The 26,357-nt window shown below is 43.9% G+C and overlaps 1 protein-coding gene across 2 annotated transcripts in view; it reads right to left on the bottom strand.

The window, feature by feature from the left end:
* The window catches only part of khdrbs2 (KH domain containing, RNA binding, signal transduction associated 2), a 344,899-nt gene that overhangs the window by 118,133 nt on the left and 200,409 nt on the right, over window positions 1-26,357 (bottom strand). For both annotated transcript variants that reach the window (XR_005630816.1, XM_039737811.1), the window contains exon 4: window positions 21,095-21,241. Coding sequence is in view for 1 of the 2 variants with exons in the window: in XM_039737811.1 (XP_039593745.1) it covers window positions 21,095-21,241 (147 nt within the window). In the remaining variant the exon portion in view is untranslated. The remainder of the gene's footprint in view (window positions 1-21,094; window positions 21,242-26,357) is intronic.

Below are 26,357 nucleotides of genomic sequence, written 5' to 3' on the forward strand. Positions count from 1 at the left end.
TCGAAAGGAGAGATTTGTGTTCGCTTTTCGGACATCGGATTCCCTACCTTCGTTTGTTGGCGGCGTTCTTCATGGAAAATTTGAATTTTTGTTCAACCAGTCGAGGCGGGTCAGATCACTATTCGATTGCCTGTTGCAGTGCATATTAAGGTCAGATCTTCGATGCGTACCAACACGGTGGTCCCTGGACCCTCACCTATATACAGTATGTGGAGCCATCTGTGAGATCAGATGCTCCTTCTCGACCACTCAGGTCTGCTGTTGAATGGTGTCTGGTGATGCCGCCTCTGCATGATGTCAAATCGCAGTCCAGACTCGTTATCCAGGTAGCTCGTGACTGGCAGAATGAGCTGCCCACCTCCACCTGAACGTCAGACTCCCTCGATGTACTTATGAAGCGTTTGAAGACCCTCTTACGTGGTGAACTTCTGTCCGACTGATGTTAGATTTTGTAAACCTGGGAGTTGTAACTTGTGGTGATCAATTTTGTCACCTTGTCACATAACACTTGTTCTAAAACAACCCCCTCGTCTGATGTTTACTCGATTATGTTGACCTTTTATGTAAATTGTTTGGGATAAAAGCGTCTGCTAATCAAATCGCTGTAAATGAAAATGTAAAATGTGAGTTTGGACGACTAGACAATTATTAAAGGACACGGCTTATGGCCATCAGCATTCCTAACAGACTCTCTGGGGATGAGCGTCCGGCACTTCAGCCAGTTGTTCTTCTTCTCGGTGTTTCTTCTTTATTTCTCACGTATTTCTGGTCATTTCTGGTGACCTCTTGCTATTTCTCATTTATTTCTCAATATATTTGCTGTTTCTCGTGTATCTTTTATTCTGTCTGATAATCTATTGTTATTTCTAATTTATTTCTTGTTATTTCTGATAACCTGTTGCTTTATTCCATTTATTTCTACTTATTTTTGCTGTTTCTCATTTATTTCTGATAACCTATTACTTTTTCTCATTATGTTTGCCATTTCTTTTTTATTTTTCTTTATTTCTGATAACCTGTTGCTGTATCTCATTTATTTCTGATAGAAAAACTTTTTCTCATTTATTTCTCAATATTATTGCTGTCCTCATGTATTACATATTAGCTCTGATAATCTACTGATATTTTGGGATCCTGGGTGATTTATTGAGTTGGCGGTGTGGCAACGCACAGTAAACCTGATTGATATTTCTAATTTATTTCTTCTTATTTCTGATAACCTGTTGCTTTATTCCATTTATTTCTCATTATTTTTTTTTTTACTCTTTTTCATTTAATTCTCATTATTTCTGACAATCTATTGTCATTTCTTGTTTATTTCTTATTTCTGATAGCCTATTGTTTTATTCCATTTATTCTCCTTATCTTTGCTATTTCACATTAATTTTTTTTTATTATTTCTGATAATCTGTTGCTATTTCTCATTTATTTCTCTCTTTTTTTTTTTTTTTTTACTGTTTTTCATTTATTTCTCATTATTTCCAATTACCTGTTGCTATTTCTCATTAAATCTCCTTATTTTTGCTATTTTTCTTTATTTCTGATAACCTGTAACTATTTCTCATTATTAATGCTATTTCTCAGTTATTTCTGATAGAAAAACTTTTTCTCATTTATTTCTCAATATTTTTGCTGTCCTCATGTATTACATATTAGCTCTGATAATCTACTGATATTTTGGGATCCTGGGTGATTTATTGAGTTGGCGGTGTGGCAACGCACAGTAAACCTGATTGATATTTCTAATTTATTTCTGATAATCTGTTTTTATTTCTCATTATGTCTGATATCCTATTCATGCACACTCACAATCTAATTCCATCCATCCATCCATTTTCTAACCCGCTGAATCCGAATACAGGGTCACGGGGGTCTGCTGGAGCCAATCCCAGCCAACACGGCGCACAAGGCAGGAACCAATCCCGGGCAGGGTGCCAACCCACCGCAGGACACACACAAACACACCCAGCACACACTAGGGCCAATTTAGAATCGCCAAACAATCTAATTGATATTTCTAATTTATTTCTTCTTATTTCTGATAACCTGTTGCTTTATTCCATTTATTTCTCTTTATTTTTGCTATTTCTCATTTACATCTTATTATTTCAGATATCCTGTTGCTGTTTCTCTTTTATTTCTTGTTATTTCTGATAACCTGTTCCTTTATCTCATTTATTTCTCATTATGTCTGACAATCTGTTGCCATTTCTCATTTATTTCTGATAACTTGTTGCTATTGCTCTTATTTCCTGTTTCTCATAACCTGTTGCTAACATGGCTGCATAGCATACAATGTCTGAATAAATGGAGGCACAGAGTTTCTTAGCTCTGGTTAGGTGTCATTTTTTAAAAATTAAAAAAAAAATTTAAATAAATCCCATCAAATTACACCAGACCAGCTTCAATATCATTGATTCAAAGTAAAAGAACAGAAATTATGTTAAAGTTTGGACCTCCAAGCCCTCCCTCGTTGGTCAGACCAGTTTGTCAGGCCCTGATGAAGGTTTTAGGGTCCTGAAACACGCTGGCCTGATGGACACGATGGGTGAATATCTGTGGACAGAAATCACAGCCACGGCTACTATGGCTACATTGACGCTCTGGACATTTTGTTATTGAAAATTATGAAACTAAGGTCTGCTTACCTACCGACCAATATTCTGAAAAATGTTTAGAATATTAGAAGCCTTTCTGCTCAAGTATAATACATTTTTTTCTAAAAGTGGAGATTAGATGTTTGAGGCCCCTTAGTGCTCAATGTGCCCATATATCTGAGGCAGGACCCGACTGTTTTGTTGTTTGAATTTGACAACATGTACCCTTTCAGGCTTTTGACTTCCCGTTCTGTATCTCTATGATTGTCGGTGACGATTCTCCAATGGGGACCACAAACCCACCATTCCCTCCTGAACTGACTATCAGAGGCGGATATCCAAGGGGGAAACTACGAAGGATGGCCATCATGGATTGGGTCTCAAAGAGGCTAAGAAGCCCTGCTGAAGAGTACTTCATCAGAGTGCCCTTTATTTGAACAAACTGTCATCACATGCCTTTGTGATCTTTGCAGTGAAGTCTTTGTGTTATTAAGAGAAAACTACAAAGCGTCATCATGAATCCCAAGGTGACTACGAAACATCTTCCTAAGTGCTGTGTTGTGGTTTCCTCAACTCCAGGGGTGTGAGGTTTGTCTCGCTCCAGGCTGAGGGACTTCAATCAAGTACTGAGTCACTGGGATATTTCAGTTGTTAATTTTTAATACATTTACAAAACAAATTCTAAAATGTTGATTTGATTTGTTATTCTGGGGCTTAAGTGTTCATTGTTTAGGAAAAAAAAAAGAAATTAAATTTAAACACATGGCAGCAACATAAAAAAAATAAAAAATAAGAATAAAGTGAAGGGGACTGAAGACATCCTGAATCCACTGCAACTAAACATGAATACATTATCACAAAAAACAAGCATAATACGTACTTATTAATAGATAGATAGATAGATAGATAGATAGATAGATAGATAGATAGATAGATAGATAGATAGATAGAATGAAAGGCACTATATAATACATAGATAGATAGATAGATAGATAGATAGATAGATAGATAGATAGATAGATAGATAGATAGATAGATAGATAGATAGATAGATAGATAGATACTTTATTAATCCCAAGGGGAAATTGAGTAGCTAATAATTAAAACCTATTCAAAACATGACACACAAGAGGAACAAACACATCACCAGTAACAAATTATACCAAACTACCTGTGCTACCCGTCTAAGAAGAGGGTGAAATCTAAATGGTCAACGTAGACCCCAGCGTTAATGTGTGCAATGCACCACTTAATGACCGTATCTCTGGTATATGCCATTTGATATGGGATTTGAACAGGTTTGTGATGCACCATCTGTTAGAATGACAAATGCAATGCATACAGTATATCTCTGTTATAGGCTGTTTGGTTTTAGATTTGTAAAAGCAGTGTTTATATTTGTGATGTGATGCACCACCCGTTGGACTAACAAATGCAATGTGTATGTCTTTGCTATATGCCACAGGGCATGAGATTTGTAAAAGCAGAATTGTTTGTGATTTGTGCCATCTGTTGGAATGACAGACTGGTGAGCCCTTGTACTTTTTGCTCTGCTTAGTGCTCTTGTGAATTTCTGGATTATTTTAACCTTCTGCTTTGTGTTTTGGTCTTGCTATTTGGTTCTCTGTTGGGATTGTGTCTGCTTTTGATGGCCTTATTGCCTTTTATGGTCCACACAGCTTCTTTTGGGCAACAGAGCACTTTGAGGAAAGAATCATTTTATTTTACAAAGATTCTGTGCTTGGCCTGATATCTAGCCAGGTTTTGAATGTAAACTCCCCAGGGGGCATTTTTGAAACTGTTCGGGTCTTACACGCTTTTAGACTGTCAGTTCATAATGCGCTTCTAAACACGGCGCCTTTAAATCCCACTCGTTTTAACTGCTTTATTGATAATTCAAACGTGCTGATGCAAAAATGAACTCTGGCACAGTTGACAGTGATGGTCACATTTCACAATCAATGAATCTCACACACGACAGAATTCTGCCTTTAAAAATGCAAGCTGACTCTTCTCACATGATTGACAATTGACAAATTCACAATTCTATAAAAAGTTGCTCACGGCTTTCCTCCGTCGTTAATTTATGCAGATTCCACAAGAAATCCCCCCTTTTGGGACAAAAGCCATTTAAAGAAGATTACAAATTCAAATATTCATCCTCCAAACAGCTTTATTGATATTACAAAAAAGAAGAGTATGTTACCATGGCATTAATTATATATAAAACTAATGATTACACATAAAAATAAAGGCAAAGATAAATGAAAATATAAACAATTAACAAAGACTCCTCCAAGTAATATTGTTAAGTCAAAAATCCATAGACAACGTCTCCCTTTGAAGTGCCGAGCACGGCTTTCATCTCTCTTAATCACTCATTCCTTGTGCCAGACCTCAGGGTGGAAAGACCAAGCACTGGCACTGAGCTCCAATCGGGAATTGTAGTCATGTCTTCAATAAGACGTTACAATCCATACTACCCACAAACGAGCTTCAACTCCCACCTCAAAAAGCCTTCCTGTGCAGCATACATACACTACATAGCGATAGATAGATAGATAGATAGATAGATAGATAGATAGATAGATAGATAGATAGATAGATAGATAGTGTAGTAGGCAAGATTAAATGGATAGATAGATAGATAGATAGATAGATAGATAGATAGATAGATAGATAGATAGATAGATAGATAGATAGATAGATAGTGTAGTAGGCAGGATTAAATGGATAGATAGATAGATAGATAGATAGATAGATAGATAGATAGATAGATAGATAGATAGATAGATAGATAGATAGATAGATAGTGTAGTAGGCAAGATTAGATAGATTAGATAGATAGATAGATAGTATAGTTGGCAGGATTAGATAGTTAGATATGAAAGACACTATATGATACATTTTAGTTTTAAATAAGTCATGCCCTCTGTTGCCAACCGACCACCTTCAGTAAGTCTATGCCAGCCATCTTCTCAATAAAGCAGCACTTCAATAAGCTGGTATGACGTCTGCGCTCCGGTGCTCATTTTCAGAGCCGGGGTTCACTGTTGATATCCGTATTCAGCTTTTTGTTCTTTAACTCCACCACTAGACGTATCAATTTAATATAATAAATTCATATCAAAGTTCAAATGTTCTGAACAAATGCAGAAAACTGGACACGGTTCACGCTTCACCCGGCAAAATGAATCCGCTGTCTGCACTGAGCTTTCGTGTTTTTTCTTCTTCTAGGCATCGTTTTCTGCTAAACCCTATTAACCTTACACTTTTTTGCATCTTTATTTGTAAACTTATTATCAAGTTAACAAAACGTAAAGCTGTTTTCCTTCAGTGGTGCCGGAGTAGCTGCAGCAGTAATGAAAATTAATAACGCGCCTAATCTTACATTTGACTTACTTCACTTGTCTCTTGATGAAGATTGTTTTTTTTGTTTGTTGCTTTTCAGCTCCTTCAGAATTACCAGCATATAAAAGAACGAGTTCACTATGTAGATGGTGTGCCGTTTGCTTTTTACTGAGCGCTGCTGTTGCTCAGACTTTCCAGGCCCCAATTCTGTTTTTTTTTTATTAATTTTAAAGAGAAATTGGAAGAGAAAAATGGGAAGTGCCACAAATATCAAAAATATGGAAACAACCCCACCAGGGACATCGCTCTCTCTGTATATATTTATATATGTATGTGTGTGTGTGTGTGTATAGTGTACACATAGTATAGTCACACACAGTCAGCCCCTTTTCATTAACAGACGTTATTCTCACAAATTAAATAAAGACAACCAAAGCTAACAGCCCATATTAAACCTCTTTCTTCCCCACTCCTCTCATCAAGTCTCATCCACGTCCTGCCAACTCTGGCTGACTGGTCAAGATGACGCGGCTCCTTTTAACTTTGACCTGGCAGTACTTCCGGGGCTAGGACGTGGTTCTTAGGAGGCACTTCCAGATCAGACGAGAATCCCACAAGGTAGGGACCATAACCCCCAGCAGCGCCCCCTGCTTTCTCCATTTTTCAACGCAACTCCAGGTTTAATGGCTTCTGTTTTCTTAGACACACTTCTGATGCAAGGGCACTTCCTATAAAGTGGAAATCTCCAAAAACAAGGACCATAAATCCCCACAGCGGCCTCTGGTGGCACCCATGGGACAGAACAGAACTGTATGCTGGAACTCCAATTCCCATGATGCCCTGTGGGTATCTGAAGGAGACCCAAATCCCAGGGATGCTGCCCTCTAGTGTATCGGGTGACGTAGTACCCACATGGTCCTCCCAACATGCTGGCCTCCCTGCCGGGTAAGAATTCAGGTTCCCATCCAATCAGAGAGCCTGTCATTGTATTTTCTTTTATTGTGGTGTGCCATCCAGGCAACAAATCTCCCTCCAGAACGTCCATCCATCTCCTATGGCATTCACAATACACACACACACATACACACACACATCTTCTGGGCTCATCGCAGGTAAAGTAATACCAGGCTCTTTTTCTCACCTACAATGCCAAGAAAATTCCCAGTGAAGGCAACTGTCTCCGCCCCCTTCCAGTCAGAACACTATAGGAGCTTGGATGTCACAGAGGGGAACGTCTCAAACTTCATAAAGGAGAACTTCTACCGAGCTGTTGATCCCTGGAGATGAGAAGGCTGCCATTGTTTCTGTTGTTTTTACTGTTATGTTCTTTGCTAGTAACCAAAATTAAAAGGGACGACCCGGCTGGCACCCCAGCGTTTCCTTGGTGTCCTCTTTTGTGTCCTTCCACCACTGCACAATGGATTGCCAACCAATGTACCCTGTGTTGCCCAAGGGCACATTCGTAGAATGGCGATTTGTGACAGCGTGTGATCAAGATGCACAGCTGGCCTTCCGTTTTATTTGGAATTTTTTCAGGACTCTTCGTCTGATGCCCATAAGACGAGCCATCATCTTCTATATTTGTAACGGCTTGGCTGGTTCTGCTATTTCTGAAAAGATCAGTTATTGTATATAATATGACCGACCCGCCTGGCAGTGGCTGACTCAGCATGACGTTCCTTCCCAAAAACACGGGATAATCAAATCCATTTCTCCGGTTTTAAAACTCAAGGAACACCTCGAGGAGGTTAGTGGGAGAGAAGCAGGAATACGCGCGAGGAAATTCAGCGGCCCAGGGGACTGCAGAAAGCGTACAGAGACTCCATTAATATCTATGTGGTTGGCACTCCTGGCTAAGCATTGCTGCACTACCATTAATTAACTGCTGGCAATCTAAAGACGTATTACATCCACGAGCGTCCGAACACTTGTTAGTAAAAAACAAATTAGCTGCAACATTAACTTCAAATACTCCGAGCAGACTACTGCACTTTGTATTCAGCCATCGGCGGCATCGTTTAACAAGAAATGCTGCAGATGTTTAGGATCGGTGCCACACAGAGGCAGATATACTCCGCCATTAAACATTCATGGGTTCAACGCAATGCAAGATTTGTCTCAAATGTGGTAGAGGCAAGCAGCTCATTTCCTGTTTGTGGACCTCGTCCCTTAAAGCCACCACACACACACACACACACACACGCACACACTTCTCATTCTGGTCTTGTCTAAGTAACCCAAGTCTGATGAACCCGTCCGGTTTGTCTCCCTGCCATAACGTCACCCAGTCAGGGGCCACTTGTTAGGTCTCATTAATGCAAATAGCCTGCTGCTTCAAATCAGCCAATCATCTGGCAGCAACTATACAAGAGTGTGGGGGGGGGGTACCTAAAAAAATCATTTTTACTTCCTGAAACTTTAGTCTCCTTCAAAGTCCTCTCCATGGGAATGAATGCACTTGTCCCAACAGTTTTCCCATTGTTGGAATTGCTGAAGAGGAACGTTGCTCCAAGGCCCGCGGCGATTATTTCTTTGACTTCCTCCATGGTACAAAAACACTTTCCTTTGAGTTCATCTTTCATATGCAGGAACAGGAAAAAGTGGCACAGAGCAAAGATCTGGTGAGCAGGGAAGGTGGCGAGAACTCCCAAGACACACACAAGTCAGTTCAGAAATCTCTTCAATAGTCCAGCGACGATCTTCATAAATTGCACTGCAAAACTTTTTCAGGATTTTCATCATTCCTAATTATGGAAGGTTGGACAGACCTTGGTTGGCCTTCGAGTGACATTTCCTCTCGTTTGAAAGCCACTTGTAGCCCCCCTCTGCTCTTTAAATATAACCTTTTACCTTAGCGTTCTCAGCACAGCTGTTTCAAGGAACAAACCTTTGTTTCTAATGTCATTTACAGAACTCTACCGTTTATTAAGCAATTAAATCGCAGAACACGTTTAATAAGCAGCAAGAAAAACAAACACGGAATGGCGTATGAACAATACAGAGCAACGCCACTCGGCATATATATACAGGGTGGGCCATTTATATGGATACACCTTAATAAAATGGGAATGGTTGGTGATATTAACTTCCTGTTTGTGGCACATTAGTATATGTGAGGGGGGAAACTTTTCAAGATGGGTGGTGACCATGGTGGCCATTTGGAAGTCGGCCATTTTGGATCCAACTTTTGTTTTTTCAATAGGAAGAGGGTCATGTGACACATCAAACATATTGGGAATTTGACAAGAAAAACAATGGTGTGCTTGGTTTTAACGTAACTTTATTCTTTCATGAGTTATTTACAAGTTTCTCTTTGTTTACAGCCATTGACATGTCGCAGAGGTTAACATGATGTCTGGTGAACGCAGTAAGCGGGTCATTGCAGCAGATTTCAATGTAAGACACCCTACGAGACCACCCATCTCCCATGCTACAGTTAGCAAACTGCTTTCTAAGTTTCGTGAAACTGGTTCAGTGTTGGATTTGCCAAAATGTGGACGCATGAAAACTGTCACTAATGAAGAAACATCAGTGGCTGTCCTAGCTTCATTCAGCAAGAGCCCACAGCGTAGCACTCGCCGCATGTCACTGGAGAGTGGCATTAGTCGAACATCCCTTTGGCGCATATTAGCTACTCACAAATGGCGCCCTTACAAACTCCAGCTACTGCAGCGTCTCAACGAGGATGTCCCAGATTGGCGCACTGAATTTGCAGAATGGGCAGAAGATTTTGTTCAGTGATGAGGCAAACTTTTATGTGAATGGTGAAGTTAACAAACAAAACCACCGCTATTGGTCTGACACTAACCCACATTGGATAGATCCCTCCAAGACTGTTGGAACAAAAACAAATGATGTCTGGTGTGCTATATGGGGTACAAAGATAGTGGGGCCATTCTTCATCAATGGAAACCTCAAGGCCACTGGATATGCGAAATTGCTACATGATGATGTGTTTCCCTCTTTATGCACTGAAGCTGGCACATTCCCTGAGTTTTTCCAGCAAGATGGTGCACCACCACATTATGGGTGTCAGGTCCGAGCATTCCTAGATGAACAGTTTCCTGGAAAGTGGATTGGTCATCGTGGGCCAGTTGAATGGCCCCCAAGGTCTCCCGATCTGACCCCCTTAGACTTTTATCTTTGGGGTCATCTGAAGGCAATTGTCTATGCTGTGAAGATACGAGATGTGCAGCACCTGAAACTACGGATACTGGAAGCCTGTGCTAGCATTTCTCCTGCGGTGTTGCTATCAGTGTGTGAAGAGTGGGAGAAGACAATCCAACACAATGGGCAGCACATTGAACACATTTTATAAGTGGTCAGAAACTTGTAAATAACTCATGAAAGAATAAAGTTATGTTAAAACCAATCACACCATTGTTTTTCTTGTGAAATTCCCAATAAGTTTGATGTGTCACATGACCCTCTTCCTATTGAAAAAACAAAAGTTGGATCCAAAATGGCCGACTTCCAAATGGCCACCATGGTCACCACCCATCTTGAAAAGTTTCCCTCCTCACATATAATAATGTGCCATAAACAGGAAGTTAATATCACCAACCATTCCCATTTTATTAAGGTGTATCCATATAAATGGCCCACCCTGTATATATATATATGTTTGGCTTTATGTTTTGGCATTTACATATACATTGTCGCAGATGGCTGGGGGGGCGACCCGGCGGGGACACCCCGGATAACCGGAAGAGGGCTTATGCTTTCCACAGACCTTGTGGGTGCGACCGCCCTGGTTCCTTTGGGTGCCACGGGTACAGAGCTTTGAAGCTCAACCCTGTAGGGGCCCGTGCTCACCGCCAGGGGGGCGCCCCGGTGCCTTAGGAGCCCTGGACCTCAGCACTTCCACCACACCCGGAAGTGCTGGGGGGAAGAAGACCAGGGACACCCAGAGTGCTTCCGGGGACGCAGTCGGCACTTCCGCCACACTGGGGCGTGTCTGTGGAAGATTGCTGGGAAACACCGGGAGCACATCCGGGTGATTATAAAAGGGGCCGCCTCCCCACATTCAGGGCTGGAGTCGGAGGGAAGAGGACGAGGTCTCTGGAGGCGGCCTGAAGAGAGTGTAAGGCATTCGTAGTTGGCCTGGACTTGTGGGGACTTTTGGGGTTTGAGTGCGCTTTATTGTAAATATCAAATGTATAATAAACGTGTGTTGGAAGACATAAACGTGTCCGCCTGTCTGTGTCCGGGTCGGCTGCCACAACATATATACAGTTAGGTCCATAAATATTTGGACAGAGACAATTTTTTTCTCATTTTGGTTCTGTACTTTAGCACAATGAATTTTAAATGAAACAACTCCGATGCAGTTGAAGTGCAGACTTTCAGCTTTAATTCAGTGAGTTGAACAAAACGATTGCATAAAAATGTGAGGCAAATAAAGCATTTTTTAACACAATCCCTTCTTTTCAGGGGCTCGAAAGTAATTGGACAATTGAAATAACTGGAAATAAAATGTTCATTTCTAATACTTGGTTGAAAACCAATGCCAGCCTGAAGTCTTGAACTCCTGGACATCACCAGATGCTGGGTTTCCTCCTTTTTAATGCTCTGCCAGGCCTTTACTTTCAGTTGCTGTTTGTTTGTGGGCCTTTCTGTCCGAAGTTTAGTCCTCAACAAGTGAACTGCCTGCTCAGTTGGGTGAAGATCAGGTGACTGACTTGGCCATTCAAGAATTTTCCACTTCTTTGCTTTAATAAACTCCTGGGTTGCTTTGGCTGTATGTTTTGGGTCATTGTCCATCTGTATCATAAAACGCCCGCCGCCCAATCAATTTGATGTCATTTAGCTGGATTTGAGCAGACGGTACGTCTCTGAACACCTCAGAATTCATTCGGCTGCTTCTGTCCTGTGTCACCTCATCAATAAACACTCATGTCCCAGTGCCACTGGCAGCCATCACACTGCCTGACTCCACCGTGTTTTACAGATGACGTGCTATGCTTTGGATAATGAGCTGTTCCACGCCTTTTTTCTTGCCGTCATTCTGGTAGAGGTTGATCTTGGTTTCATCTCTCCAAAGAATGTTTTTCCAGAACTGTGCTGCCTTTGTAGATGTTCTTTAGCAAGTCCAATCTAGCCTTTCTATTCTTGAGGCTTATGAGTGGCTCTCACCTTGCAGTGCACCCTCTGGATTTACTGTCATGCAGTCTTCTCTTTATGGTAGACTTGGATATCGATACGCCGACCAAGCCCTGGAGAGTGTTGTTCACTTGGTGGGCTGTTGTGAAGGGGTTTCTCTTCACCATGGAAATGATTCTGCGATCATCCACCACTGTTGTCTTCTGTGGACGTCCAGGTCTTTGTGCGCTGCTGAGTTCACCAGTGCTTGCTTTCTTTCTCAGGATGTACCAAACTGTAGATTTTGCCACTCGTAATATTGTAGCAATTTCTCGGATGGGTTTCTTCAGTTTTCGCAGCTTATGGATGGCTTCTTGGAGGAAATAAGTGGATGGGACTGGCAAGCTTTGTTGGGCTGAATGGCCTGTTCTCGTCTGGAGTGTTCTAATGTTCTAATGTTCTTTCACGTACATGGAGAGCTCCTTTGACCGCATGTTGTCTGTTCACAGCAAAATCTTCCACATGCAAGCACCACACCTCAGATCAACTCCAGGCCTTTTATCTGCTTAATTGATAATTAATAATTGACAGCACCTGCCAATGAAATATCCTTTAAGTCAATTGTCCAGTTACTTTTGAGCCCCTGAAATGAAGGGATTGTGTTAAAAAAAATACTTCAGTTATTTCACATTTTTATGCAATCGTTTTGTTCAACCCACTGAATTAAAGCTGAAAGTCTGCACTTCAACTGCATTGGAGTTGATTCATTTAAAATTCATTGTGCTAATGTGCAGAAACGAATTGAGAAAACAGTTGTCTCTGTCCAAATATTTATGGACCTAACTGTATACACAGTGTGGCATCCAGCCGGGGCTGGAGCCCGGCCGCGACGCCCAGGAGGACCGGAGGAGGGCTTGTACCTCCTCCAGACCGCGAGGGGGCGCCTGCCCTGGTTATGTTGGGGGCCACGGGTAAAGGGCATGGAAGCCCAGCCCTGTAGGGACCCGTGGCCACCTCCAGGCGGCGCCCCGGTGCCTGAATATCCCTGGAGCCCAGCACTTCCTGGTGGGGGAAGACGACAGGGGACACCCGGACGGCTTCCGGGTGCGCAGCCGGCACTTCCGCCACACTGGGGCGTGTCTCACGGAGGAGTGCCGGGAAGCAGCTGGAGCCCATCCGGGTTCCTATTTAAGGGGCCGCCTCCCTTCAGTCGAGAGCGGAAGTGGACAGAGCTGGAGAGAGGATTGGAGGCGGCCAGGAGAAAGGCACAAGGACTGTGAGGCCTGGACATTTGGGGGAACGGTGCTGGAGGCACTGGGAAGTGCACTGACTTTATTATTTGTAAATATTATATAATAAACGTGTGTTGGGTGAACATAAGATGTCCGTCTGTGTGTGTCCGGGTTCAAGTCCACAACACATGTATATTTTTATAATATTTATATGTTACGGCCAAAACCCAAAGTTAGGCCAGTTCATGCGAAGTGTGGCCAAAGTCCAAAGTCCTAGAAATGGCCGGTGTATAATGCTACTTTGGCTGGCCATATCGCGAAGTGGCGAGAACTCCCTGGCCAAAATTCGATGTGCCGATGACTTATACGCGAGTACATACGGTATGTAAATTCAGAAAATGGACAGATGAGGAAGTCCCTGCGCTTTCATATTGTCAAGAACATGGCTGCAAGCAGTGAGCCGTGTCACTGGATTGTGTCTGGCCAGGACGTGACAGAGACACACCAGTAAGGCCTAACAAATGCAGGGATGATTTATGGAATCCATTCGGCACACTTGGTACAAGTGCATCACATTTGTGTTCTCCTCTGGATTGTAAAAGTGCTCTTCCACCAAGGAAAACCTGGCAGAGGCTTAAAATTGATGGCGCCATGTCGAGAGCAATCAAAACGCCAGTAAATCTGTGCAGCGGCCTGACCCGCCGTGGCACCTCGGGAGACTCTTTCAGGGGCCTGTGTTTTCATGCTCAAAAATAGATTTTAAACACCGATGTGCTATAAAACAAGCCATTTGTCTGGCCTCTGATCAGGCTGCCGCGTCTCGCCGTGGCCCTGCAGTGCAGCGCGTCCTCCCGTAATCTCCAACAAGAAACGGGACACCACGGCATCTCCGGGGCAGTGGACCTTACAGATCAGGTCACCCGCAAGACACCTCCTGGGCACCGATGGACCTGCACGTTGGCGGCAGCACTTTGTGCTTCTCAGTCAAAGCGTGGCACGCGGCGGCCCCAGGTGCTTCCAATTACCAGCAGCTAAACAAATAAATTATCATTCATTCAACGACTACAAATTCTGAAAGTCAAATTTATCCATCCATTAGCAAGTTAGGCAGCTGCTGCACCCAGAATCCCTCGTGGCAGGAGGTTTGGCCAAAATCTGATCAGAAGAAAATGCATTGTCACTCTCCCCGTAAACTGAATGATGGGCATATGCCACCTGTGACCGTGGCGCACCACCGTCTGTGTTTAAATCTTCATAGTGGGGCCATGCAAGGTGTGGAAATACAGCGTCCTCCATACAACTTGGGACAAACACTTATTTCTTTCCTTGATTCACCCCCTCTGCTCCACAGTTTGACGTTACAAACAATTCGGACGCGATTAAAGCGCACATTGCAGACTGTCATACATTTTTGTCACGTGACACTTTGACTACATAGCCCCGCACCCCCCAGTGTTTGGGACACAGCAATGACAGGTCTGTTCAGCTCTGTGTCGCGTATCCCTCACATGCAATGACTGCTTGACGTCTGCGATCCACAGACATCATCAGGTGCTGAGGGTCTTCTATGGGGATGCTCTGCCAAGCCTCTCATGCAGCCATCTTCAGTTCCTGCTTGTTTTGGCGGGCTTGTCCCCTTCAGCATATGGAAGGCCTCGTGAGTTGGATTGAAATTGGGTGACTGGCTGGGCCATTCTAGAATCTTCCATTTTATAGCTTTGATAAACTCCTGTACTGCCTCAGCAGTCTGCTTGGCTCATCATCTTGTTGTAGGATGAAGTGCCGTTCACTGAGTTTGGAGACACCTACTGAACCTTGAGAAGATCAGATGTTTCCAAACACCTCAGAATTCATTGTGCCACTGTCATCAGCAGTTCATCAATGAAGAGAAGTGTGCCAGTACCTGTGACTGCCATACATGGCCACTCCATAACACCCCCAGCACCACCATGTTTAACAGATGAGGTGGTCTGCTTTGGATCTCAGGCAGTTCCTTGTCATCTCCACACTTTGCTTTTGCCAGCACTCTTATCAGGTTCATCTTTGTCTCGTTTGTCCACAAGACCTTTTCCCAGAATTCTGCAGGCTCCTTGAAGTCCTCTATCACAAACACTGATCTGGCCATCCTGTTTTTTGTGGTTTACATCTTGCAGTGTGTCCTCTGTGTTTCTGGTCATGATGGGCGTCTTTGACAAATCATCTGTCGCACAGGCCTTTGGGGCTTTTTCTTGACCATAGTTTATAATCAGTAGTGGAGGCGTTCCTTGGCCTACCAGTCCCTTTGCTATTACTGAGCCCACCAGTGTGTTCTTTTCTTCTTCATGATGTTCCAGACAGTTGATTTTGGTCATCCTTGGGTTTTCCTGATGTCTCCAGTGGTTTCATTCTTGTTTCTCAGGTTCCTAATGGCTTCTTGGAATTTCATTGTCCTCATGTTGAACAATGGCGAATACAGACTCCAAAGGGTAGAAGCAAGCCCGAGGTATCTTATGAAGATAAGAGTTCATGAGGTTTGTCTCATTGGTCCGCAAGACCTTTTCCCAGAATTCTGCAGGCTCTTTTAAGTCCTTTTTTCTCAAACTTTAATATGGCCATCCTGTTTTTGTGGCTAACATCTTGCAGTGTCTCCTCTGAGCTTCTGTTCATGACGTCTTCTGCTGATAGTCGTCTCTGACACACACACACACACACATGTCGGACCCCTAAAGACTGTCTCTGATCTCTCGGACAGGCGTTGAGTGCTTTTGCTTGACCATAGTGAGGATTCTTCTGTCATCAGCAGTGGAGGTCTTCCTAGGCCCACCAGTCCCTTTGCTATTACTGAGCCCACCAGTATGTTCTTTTCTTCTTCATGATATTCCAGACAGTTGATTTCAATCATCCTCAGGTCTTACCGATGTCTCCAATGGTTTGATTCTTGTTTTTCATCCTCATGGTGTCTTCTTTGACTTTCACTGGCACAGCTCTTGTCCTCATGGTGAACAATGGCAACTGCAGACTTCAAAGGGTAGAAGCAAGCCGAGGTATCTTATGAAGCATTGAAACCCACCTGAGGAATCACAAACACCTGGGACGCCAATTGTCCCAAATATTACGGTGCCCTGAAATGGGGGTGGTTGTGTGACCGAGATGTCTGCAGATCCCTTTAAATGAAGTTCTGCAATGTCTACTTCAATCGCAATACCTGAATTGCTTGCTTTTTCATTTAAAACTGTGGAGCAGAGGGGGACATCAAGGAGAAAATGGGCCAAACTCATTCTCTGTCCAACTTCTTCTCTTCTTACGTGAGGCCTCGTTACAAGCTGTAGGTTTCACACAAACATTAAGGTCCACTTGCCGATTCTGCTCTACCAACTGGCAGGCCATGAACCAATCTCATCCCCACCAATATGGGCGGAGTGGTGGCGCTGAGGCTTAGGATCCACACTGGCAATCGGAAAGGCTGCTGGTTCAAATCCTGTAAATGCCAAAAAGGGACTCGGCTCTGTGAGGCCCTTGAGCAAGACCGTTAACCTGCAACTGCTCCGTCCTGGGTATGACGTTAATCTGCAAGTAGGCCCTCCAACCTGCAGGGAAAAACTTAGGGGTTGGTGGCAAAATTGGCACTCCAGCCATCATAAAAAAACTCACACTGGCTCCATTCCATCTGAACTAGTGTGGTGCTGAGGTGTCACCTGCTGTATGGCTGAACTTGGGATCCTGAGTTGGTTTGTCGTGTGGCGAGTGCAGCGATGCTACCCTCTCTGTCTCTCTTCGCCAATCTGGGGAGACCCTTTTTCAAATGAGCAGCAAACCCTACAGAAATCATTGTTCTCGACCACTGCTGCTGGATGGTGGACCCCTTTGCCAAGCTTCTTGGTGCTCACCAGGCTTGATAGGCCAGTGGGCAGCAGAGGAGAGGAAAAGAAGAAAAACTTGGGTGTCTTTAATTGCATTTATTAAAATGGAATCATGTCATCAGTTATTCATATGCTGTTAATTTAATTAATTCATTTTTTTTTCTAATTACACATCTGATGGGGTGGCGCAGTGGTAGCGCTGCTGCCTTCCAGTTTGGAGACTGGGGTTCATTTCCCGGGTCCTCCCTGCGTGGAGTTTGCATGTTCTCCCCGTGTCTGTGTGGGTTTCCTCCCACAGTCCAAAGACATGCAGGTTAGGTGGATTGGCGATTCTACTGTAAATTGTGCTTGGTGTGTGCCCTGCGTTGGGCTGGCGCCCTGCCCAGGGTTTGTTCCTGCCTTGTGCCCTGGGATTGGCTCCAGCAGACCCCTGTGAGCCTGTAGTTAGGATATAGCGGGTTGGATAATAGATGGATGATCTTTTCCCCCCAGTAGACCATTACATGGGTGGCACGGTGGCACAGTGGGTAGTGCTGCTGCCTCATAGTTAGGAGACCTGGGTTCACTTCCTGGGTCCTACCGGCATGGAGTTTGCATGTTCTCCACGTGTCTGTGTGGGTTTCCTCCCACAGTCCAAAGATATGCAGGTTAGGTGCATTGGTGATCCTAAATTGTTCCAGGTGTGTGTGTGTGTGCCCTGCCCAGGGTTTGTTTCCTGCCTTGCGCTCTGTGCTGGCTGGGATTGGCTCCCGTGACCCTGTGTTAGGATATAGCGGGCTGGAAAATGACTGACTGACTAATTACACATCTTGTGTCTCTTTCTGCGACTCTTAATGATTTCAGCTCTAATGCTGACTCCTACCTGGGGACAGACGGCGTCATGCAGAGGGGGACCCTGAATGGAGATAGGAGGTGGTGTGGAGCGGCCGAGGCAGCCACTGGGATTACTTGAGAAAAGGGAAGCCAGCCAAGCTGGAGCACAGAGACGAGCAGCCAGTCGTCGTGTTATGCTTTGTGTGTCCATGCGTGGCGATCGTGCACAGAATCCCCAGAAAGGCCGCAAATACTAAGCTAACCACTCTGTAGAATGATGGCGTGCAGAACGGCGTCTGTGAACGCATAACAACAACGACGTAACTTAAACAGGATAGGCTGCAGCGGCAGAAGAGCACACTGGTGGGCTGCACTCCTGTCGGTGGGACTTCAGTGAGTCTGTGATTACCAGTTCTTTAAGTATAAAGCGCTTATTAGTAGTCACATACTGCAGTGTAACGCACTCTTTGTAAAGCTCCTGCTGGTTACAAGGTAGTCATTAACAGATGCATTATGGGTAGCCAAGCGTGCTGGATCCTGCAGGAGTTTATGTGGAGGGGCACATGCCCCTTAAAGTCTATTTAACATTTTACTGCATCCTAATATAAACCTTAGATCTTCTATTAGCAGCCCGACACAATTTTACGACAACAGTCCGAGTTCCAATCAAGTACTTTTAATTTAGACAATACCTTCATACAGGCCTCTATGGTTCCACATACAGCACAGCTCTTTCTTTCCTTTTTTTTCCAACCCTTTTCCCTTTACTCCTTCCCTTTGCCCTTCTCCGCTCCCGACTCCGACTCCTGGGACAAGTACAAGGCTCTCTCCCCCTTCATTCCCAATCCGGGGGTGCTTAATCTAGTGCCCCTGGGAAGCACTTCCAGGCTAGGCACACACACACACACACACACGTGTCGCACGCACGGGGCTCAAACTCGGACACTTCCAGATTCCATATTGTAGGTAAGCTCATACCTCTCTTTGTAAACCTACGCTGACATTTACAATCCCTTTTACAGGATCCCATTAATCTTCTGCGGTTAACTAAACTCTTCGTAACTCTTTTTCAATTTTTACATCAGCTGCAGGGGAGGCGACGAGTGGCTAGCAAGGAATCGGGCAGCGTGTGAAGCCACGTGGGCCTCTATGTCAACCCACAGCCGGACTGCCAGCAGACTGAAGCAGCACTAAAATGCCAGCAAAAGTGTCGTCTTGGCTTCTCATGCAATTTAAACACATTCTCTCAATTTCCTTGAAAACACAGACACTTGTTTTTCCCCTTCAGTATATCACCATAAGCCGGCGGATACCCAGACCTGCCATGTAAAACCTGTAACACCATGGCCAAAAAAACAAAAAAGAAAGAATAATTTAAGAACTTTTATCATCATCAAGTCCTTCCATGAAAACCCTAAATATACAAAGAGGATTGTTTGACTTGCGCCTGCGCCACCACCACCTACTCAAAGCTTCATGATGCTCCAACAATGATGGACGGATTAAAAGGCAGAAGTCTACGTGACCATCATCATCAAATCCTTCCATGAAAACCCTAAATACAAAGAGGACTGTTTCATTTATGTTAGGTAGATTGCCCAGAGGGGACTGGGCGGTCTCGTGGTCTGGAACCCCTACAGATTTTATTTTTTTCTCCAGCCTTTGGAGTTTTTTTTGTTTTTTTCTGTCCACCCTGGCCATCGGACCTTACTCTTATTCTATGTTAATTAATGTTGACTTATGTTTATTTTTTTATTGTGTCTTCTATTTTTCTATTCATTTTGTAAAGCACTTGGAGCTACATTTGTTTTGTATGAATATGTGCTATATAAATAAATGTTGATTGATTTTATATTAGGCTGAATACCCAATGGGGGCTGGGTGGTTTTTTGGCCTCGAACCCGTGCAATGTTTATATTTTTTAAGTTTTCTTCAGCTTAACTATTGTTTTTATTTTTTAAAAATTTTCTTCAGATTAACTATTGTTTTTTTACTTTATTCAGCTTAACTATTTTTTTTATATTTTCTTCATCTTAACTATCCATCCATTTTCCAACCCGCCGAATCCGAACACAGGGGTCCGCTGGAGCCAATCCCAGCCAACACAGGGCAGGAACCAATCCCGGGCAGGGTGCCAACCCACTGCAGGACACACACCAAGGCCAATTTAGAATCGCCAATCCACCTAACCTGCATGTCTTTGGATTGTGGGAGGAAACCCTCGCAGACACGGGGAGACATGCAAACTCCATGCAGGGAGGACCCGGGAAGCAAACCCGGGTCTCCTAACTGTGAGGCAGCAGCGCTACCACTGCGCCACCATGCCGTCCATCATCTTAACTATTTTTTTCTAAATTTTCTTCAGCTTAACTATTGGTTTTAGTTTTTTTTTAATTTTCTTCATCTTAACTATTGTTTTTTTTCGACCTTATCATTGAACTGTCATTTATAATCTTAAAGAAACAATTCTAGATTTAAATTCTTTGTATTCATATAGTGCTTTTCTCGCTACTCAAAGCGCTCAGCAATGGCAGGTTACGCGTCTTGCTCAAGAGCCCAACAGAGCAGAGTCCCATTTGGCATTTACGGGATTCGAACCGGCAACCTTCAGATTGCGAGTGCAGATCCCTAGCCTCAGAGCCACCACTTTCTAAGGACCCTACTTCTCTTAATTTTATATCTTTATATTTTTTATATCACAGGTGTAAGTGTGTATTATTTGTTTATCTTTTGTAATCTTTTTATTCCTAATTATTCTTATCTAAACTTCATGTTTTTTTTTCTTTGCATATGACTGCTTCTTTGACGTGCTTTAAAGCTTCAGCCTGTGTATTAAAATGTGTGATAGAAACAAATGTCATTGTATCTATTGTGTCCTGTAGGGGGCGTAACCCTAACCCTAATCTCAGACAAGTGTCCCCCCCCTACTTACCCCTTATAACAGATATCCGACTCTTCATTCTTTTACCTTTCATATGACTGAACTCTGAAAACGTTGGGTTCAAATCTGATGCAGAATATTTTAAAGCATCCCTGGTCTGTACTTGACACACAACAGCAGACCACCCACTTATGCCAGAGAAGCTAGCAATACCATCAATATTATTTTATAAAGTTTTCTTCCAACACTCTCGGGACATCTTCAGTAGTCATCAGCCAGGTATAGAAATTGAATGCTTACCGGAACGAGGAACTTTTTGATCTCATCCAACGCGTGGCTCATTCGAGAGTAGGCTTCTCCAGGCGGGGCAAACACTTCAATTAAGACATGAAGGTCGTTACTCAGGTGGCCATATTTGGAGTCCCCACTTTTCCTAAGCTCCTCCTCCTATAAACAAAAAAAAAAAAACACTCTTGAGGTGATCCACTTTTCAAAGTATCGGAAACAACAAGCGAGGTGGAAACCATGGAATGATAAAGTTTTGAATTGGATAAGGTGAAGGTGTGAGGCCTCCAAAATAGAGCTGAAAGTAGGCCAGTATTCCACCTAGCCTGCCCAGAAGACTCAGACCACCAATCCCACCCCATCCCCGGTGGCCTCAGCCAACTCCAGAACAAGTGGACTTTGACTTCAGAAATGTTTAAATATGGGACAGGAGTCCCCTTGGACTGTGATGTTGGCTGATGACATTGTGATCTGTAGCGATAGTAGGGAGCAGGTTGAGGAGACCCTGGAGAGGTGGAGATCTGCTCTAGAGAGGAGAGGAATGAAGGTCAGTAGGACCATCAAGACAGAATACATGTGTGTGAATGAGAGGGAGCTCAGAGAAATGGTGAGGATGAAGGGAGTAGAGTTGGCGAAGGTGGATGAGTTTAAAAACTTGGGATCAACAGTACAGAGTAACAGGGATGGTGGAAGAGAAGAGAAGAAGAGAGTGCAGGCAGGGTGGAGTGGGTGGAGAAGAGTGTCAGGAGTGATTTGTGACAGACGGATATCAGCAAGAGAGAAAGGGAAGGTCTACAGGACGGTAGTGAGACCAGCTATGTTACATTGGCAGGAGCTGGTGGCATAGGAGACTGAGCTGGAGGTGGCAGAGTTAAAGATGCTAAGATTTGCATTGGGTGTGACGAGGATGGACAGAATTAGAAATGAGGACATTAGAGGGTCAGCTCAAATTGGACAGTTGGGAGACAAAGTCAGAGAGGCGAGATTGTGTTGGTTTGGACATGTGCAGAGGAGAGATGCTGGGTATATTGGGAGAAGGATGCTAAGGATAGAGCTGACAGGGAAGAGGAGAAGAGGAAGGCCTAAGAGAAGGTTTATGAATGTGGTGAGAGAGGACATGCAGGTGATGAGGGTGACAGAGCAAGATGTAGAGGACAAGAAGATATGGAAGAAGATGATCTGCTGTGGCAGCCCCTAACGGGAGCTGCCGAAAGAAGAAGAAGAAGATGGGTTGCGTGTTATGGACAGGTGATGTTGCTTGAGGATTATTGTGAATACAATATGATGATTACGGCACAAACAGCTGAGGTCAGGACCATCAAAGGTCAGAAAACCACGGAAGTCAAAGCAAACCATGAAAACAGGAACCCAAGGGGGTCAAGATGAAAAGGAAAGTCAAATGCAGAGAAGTGATTGTAACCAGAAGACAAATCCCAGTGATTCTGAATCAGTTCATTTTTACTTGCGATCAATTTTATATTAGGTTTTAAAATTAGGACAAAAAAAGAAATAATGGAAAAAAGAAAAAAAATGTCATATATAAATTTGGAGCCCAGCCCACCCCAACCTATCCTACCCTAACCAACCCACACAACCCAACCAGCTTAATTAAAAAACAAAGGAAGTGAAAAGAGTTCAAATCAAGTTGGGGAGCCTGCACTGGTACAGCACCCACTACACAGCGAAACAACTCGGGATCCCAGTTTGCAACCCCCCAGGCAGACACGCGGTCCAGTCCCACCCCCCGGAAATGACCCTCTATCTGCTGCAGCCCGGTGTTATGTGGGCGACCCCTTGGCCTGGTCCAGCCACTCGGGTCCTCAACGATGAGGATCTTACGAGCCTGATCACCCTCGGAGAATTGCGCCACATGGCCGTAGTGCCGTAACTGACGCTCCCTCACAATGCAGGTCATGTGCCTCATTCGAGACTCCATGAGCAACACAAAGTCAAACCAGCAGTACCCAAGGATTTTCTGGAGAGACACACACAGTACTGAAGGAGTCCAGTCTTCATCTCAGGTCACTGGATAGCATCCATATATTGCAACCATATAGCAAGACAGGAAGCACCAGGACACTAAACACCTGGACCTTCATCCTTTTGCAAATATCGGGAGCACCACACACCACTTTCCAGCGACCTCATGACCCCCCCATGCTCTCCCAATACGTGTACTGACTTCACAGGTAGAGTCACCAGAGTCACATGAATGTCACTGCCGAGGTAAGTAAACCTCTCGACGAGGTCGACACTCTCTCCACAGACAGACACACTGCTGATGGCCGTGCCCAAGAGGTCATTAAAGGCCTGGATGTTTGGTTTTTATCAGGACTCTCGCAAGCCCAGGCACTCAGACTCCTCACTCAGTCTCTCGAGCGCCCCAATCAGAGCCTCCATTGACTCTGCGAAGATCACAGCATCATCAGCAAAGTCAAGATCTGTGAATCTTTCTTCACCAACAGACGCCCCACAGCCGCTGGAGTTCAAGTTTATGAAATACGCAGGTCACGGTCACTGACAGGTCCTAGCGGCCCACACGCCCGGTTAAACCAAGAAGGTTTCCAGATTTGAGTCGGGTTAACTCGTGTCTTGAATGACAACCAAGACTTTATCGTAAGGCTACCGTCTTCCCGTTTTTTGATGGTGCGAGGAGATACCCCGTTGATTCTTGCGGCTGACATGTCCAAAATAACGAGATCATAAAAGGAGGACTTCTATCTGGAGAATGTAACAAATTCAGCGTTCTTCCATTGGGAAGCTAAAAGGAGTTTAGCTGCTACCATGGTTAATGGGGTAGTGTGCCAATGATGAACAGAGTAGGAAAAGGAAGAGAAATCTTAAAGGAAATAGAGGAATAGGAGAGCAAGAAATAGAAATTGGTAAGAGAGAGGAGAGGGCGATTTTGAATAACTGAGGAGATCCGGCAGTGCGTATTTATATCGTCTCTTCTTGTGATGTGAACGGTGTGATGGATACCATCATGTGATCAACTAACCAGGTGTCATGTAAACAAAAAACCAAGAAGGTAACAAAAAGAACCTTCTGAATATCAGCTGTAGAAATGCTAGTGTTGAATCGTTCGTTTCATCTTTTGCATGTTTTTACTAACTAGTTTAAAGATGTATCACTCAAAATGGGGATTTCCTCACGTCCTAGAATTTGATTCCAGCGTTAGTTCTTTGTTTTTGTTAAAACAATTCGCTGCCATCTCGAGTTATTCACGATCGCCACCATTGTGTCTTTAAATCGTTAGGGCTGCACACGTATCATCAGGAGTGTGCCCCTCAGGGGTTGTTAAATTTGGCTAACGACACAATAGATTTAGCTAGTTATCCTTGGGATCACTTCCTTGTCCAAGGTTACGGATTCAAAATCCCATTTCGCTTTCAGAAAATGTAGTGTTTGACAAGCGTCTGCACTTTTTTTGACTTTGATTTGGTCTCTGACTTTGGGTTTGATAATAGTCTGGTTCTTTATCTTCTTTATTTTGACCTCAATGACACCTCTTTCTCTTGGTTATTACAAAAAAATGTTTAGGGCTATTGTTGCCAAAAAATATAACTACAGAATCCTCACATGTCAAAGCTCCAAATCTGGCAAAACTACACATACAAATTAGTGGGTCCTGCCACAACACCGGCGATGGGGAGCTCTCACTGGAAAACTTGCAATAGATTTGTGAATTAAAGTTCCCACTTTTGTCAGTTTCACACATATGGATGATCTTGTTAACCTAACAAAGGTGTAGCGGTCCGGTGCCGCTAAGATTCACATCATCAATATGACGACGGGGATTTATTTATTTGTGTAGAGGACATCCCAGGGACGCTCCCAGCCTTGGCCCGACCCGCACACACTCACAAACAGAACATAATGAAATGAAATAATATAAATGAAAACAATAATACCACCCCTGTACCCCTATGGCGATATTACATTAAACATATAAACACAAACAACTCCACACAGCAAAGTCCATGGAAAACAACACCGGATGCAATGAAAGATGACGAGAGTAAGTCCAGAGATCTGCACGCTGAAAGGGAATGAAAAAACAGTCCTACCGGTAGACACTGTAAGGGTGAAGACGGATGGATGGTTCAGCAGCGCTCCTTTTCTTGCGGGGAAGCCAATGAATCCACTATGAGTCCTCAGCACGATCCAGACTCCAACAACAACACAATCCAGGACACAAAGACTAAACATGGCCTAACCAACAGAAGGCAGTCCGACAGGTAAACGGAACACAAAATACAACAACACCTGCCCTCCTTTTAAGCCCCTCTGACCACCTCTGACTCCAACAGCCCCTGCAGGGACTGCTGGGAGATGTAGTTTTAACTAATAGTAGCACTGCTACAAAGGCCTTGTCTGAAGAAGCGCAGGGCGTTTACGGCTCCATTCACACAGTAGCTAGAGGTGACACAGTCCTGATTTTTTTCCATTTCCCCTATCTGGATTTCTCCTGGTGAAGATTGATCTGGTCGACCATCGACGACAAGCCGACACAATCCCACATCAACATGGTGAACGCCTTTATCTGACATGACCGACGGATTACGTTGTCTGCTGTTGCTGCATATTTGAATATCCTCTGTGGATCTTCACAGGCTGTAGTGCAGGATGACTTGGGTGGTTACCTTAAAATTTGCACAAGATGGCTACCCCAAAAGTTTAAAGCCAACATCCTTTGATGAATTTCGACAGCTTTCACTCGAAGGACACGCACTATGGTGTGTTTATCAAGAATGGAGCAATCCCGTCCATGTTCATTTGAACTTGGCTTCAACAAGACTAACGGCAGAGTGCTGTGTTGGGAATGTTCAAACTACCCATAAGCCATTGCGAATGTGTTGGATTGCATCAGCTTCTATCCATGGCAGTAACTACATCATTTTCAAATTGTCTTTACTTTTTAATTTAAAGCATGCACGTCACTCACCGGGCTCATCAGAGGTATCTACTACCACCTTGGGTTGAGAGGGTGGGGCGCTGGCACTAACTATGCCTTCTTCTGCTCCCTCCACAGTCTTGAGAAGTGAGTCTTGAGAACTCCGCCCCTCCTGGTCCCCCAGCTACATACCGTATCCAATGGACGGAGGTGTCACTCCGTACAAAGAGCGGACCGCAGGACGAAGCTCCAACCTGGTGTCTGAAACGAGGCATCCCAAGCCTAACTGCAGCTTTTCAGTTCTGGAAGCTTTTGATTCCATTTTTGCACCGTGTATTTGTTCCATGTTTTGCCTTTTGATTAAACGCGGACCACCGGATTGGC

This window comes from Polypterus senegalus, chromosome 16, assembly GCF_016835505.1.
Source record: "Polypterus senegalus isolate Bchr_013 chromosome 16, ASM1683550v1, whole genome shotgun sequence".
Classification (NCBI taxonomy): Eukaryota; Metazoa; Chordata; class Cladistia; order Polypteriformes; family Polypteridae; genus Polypterus; species Polypterus senegalus.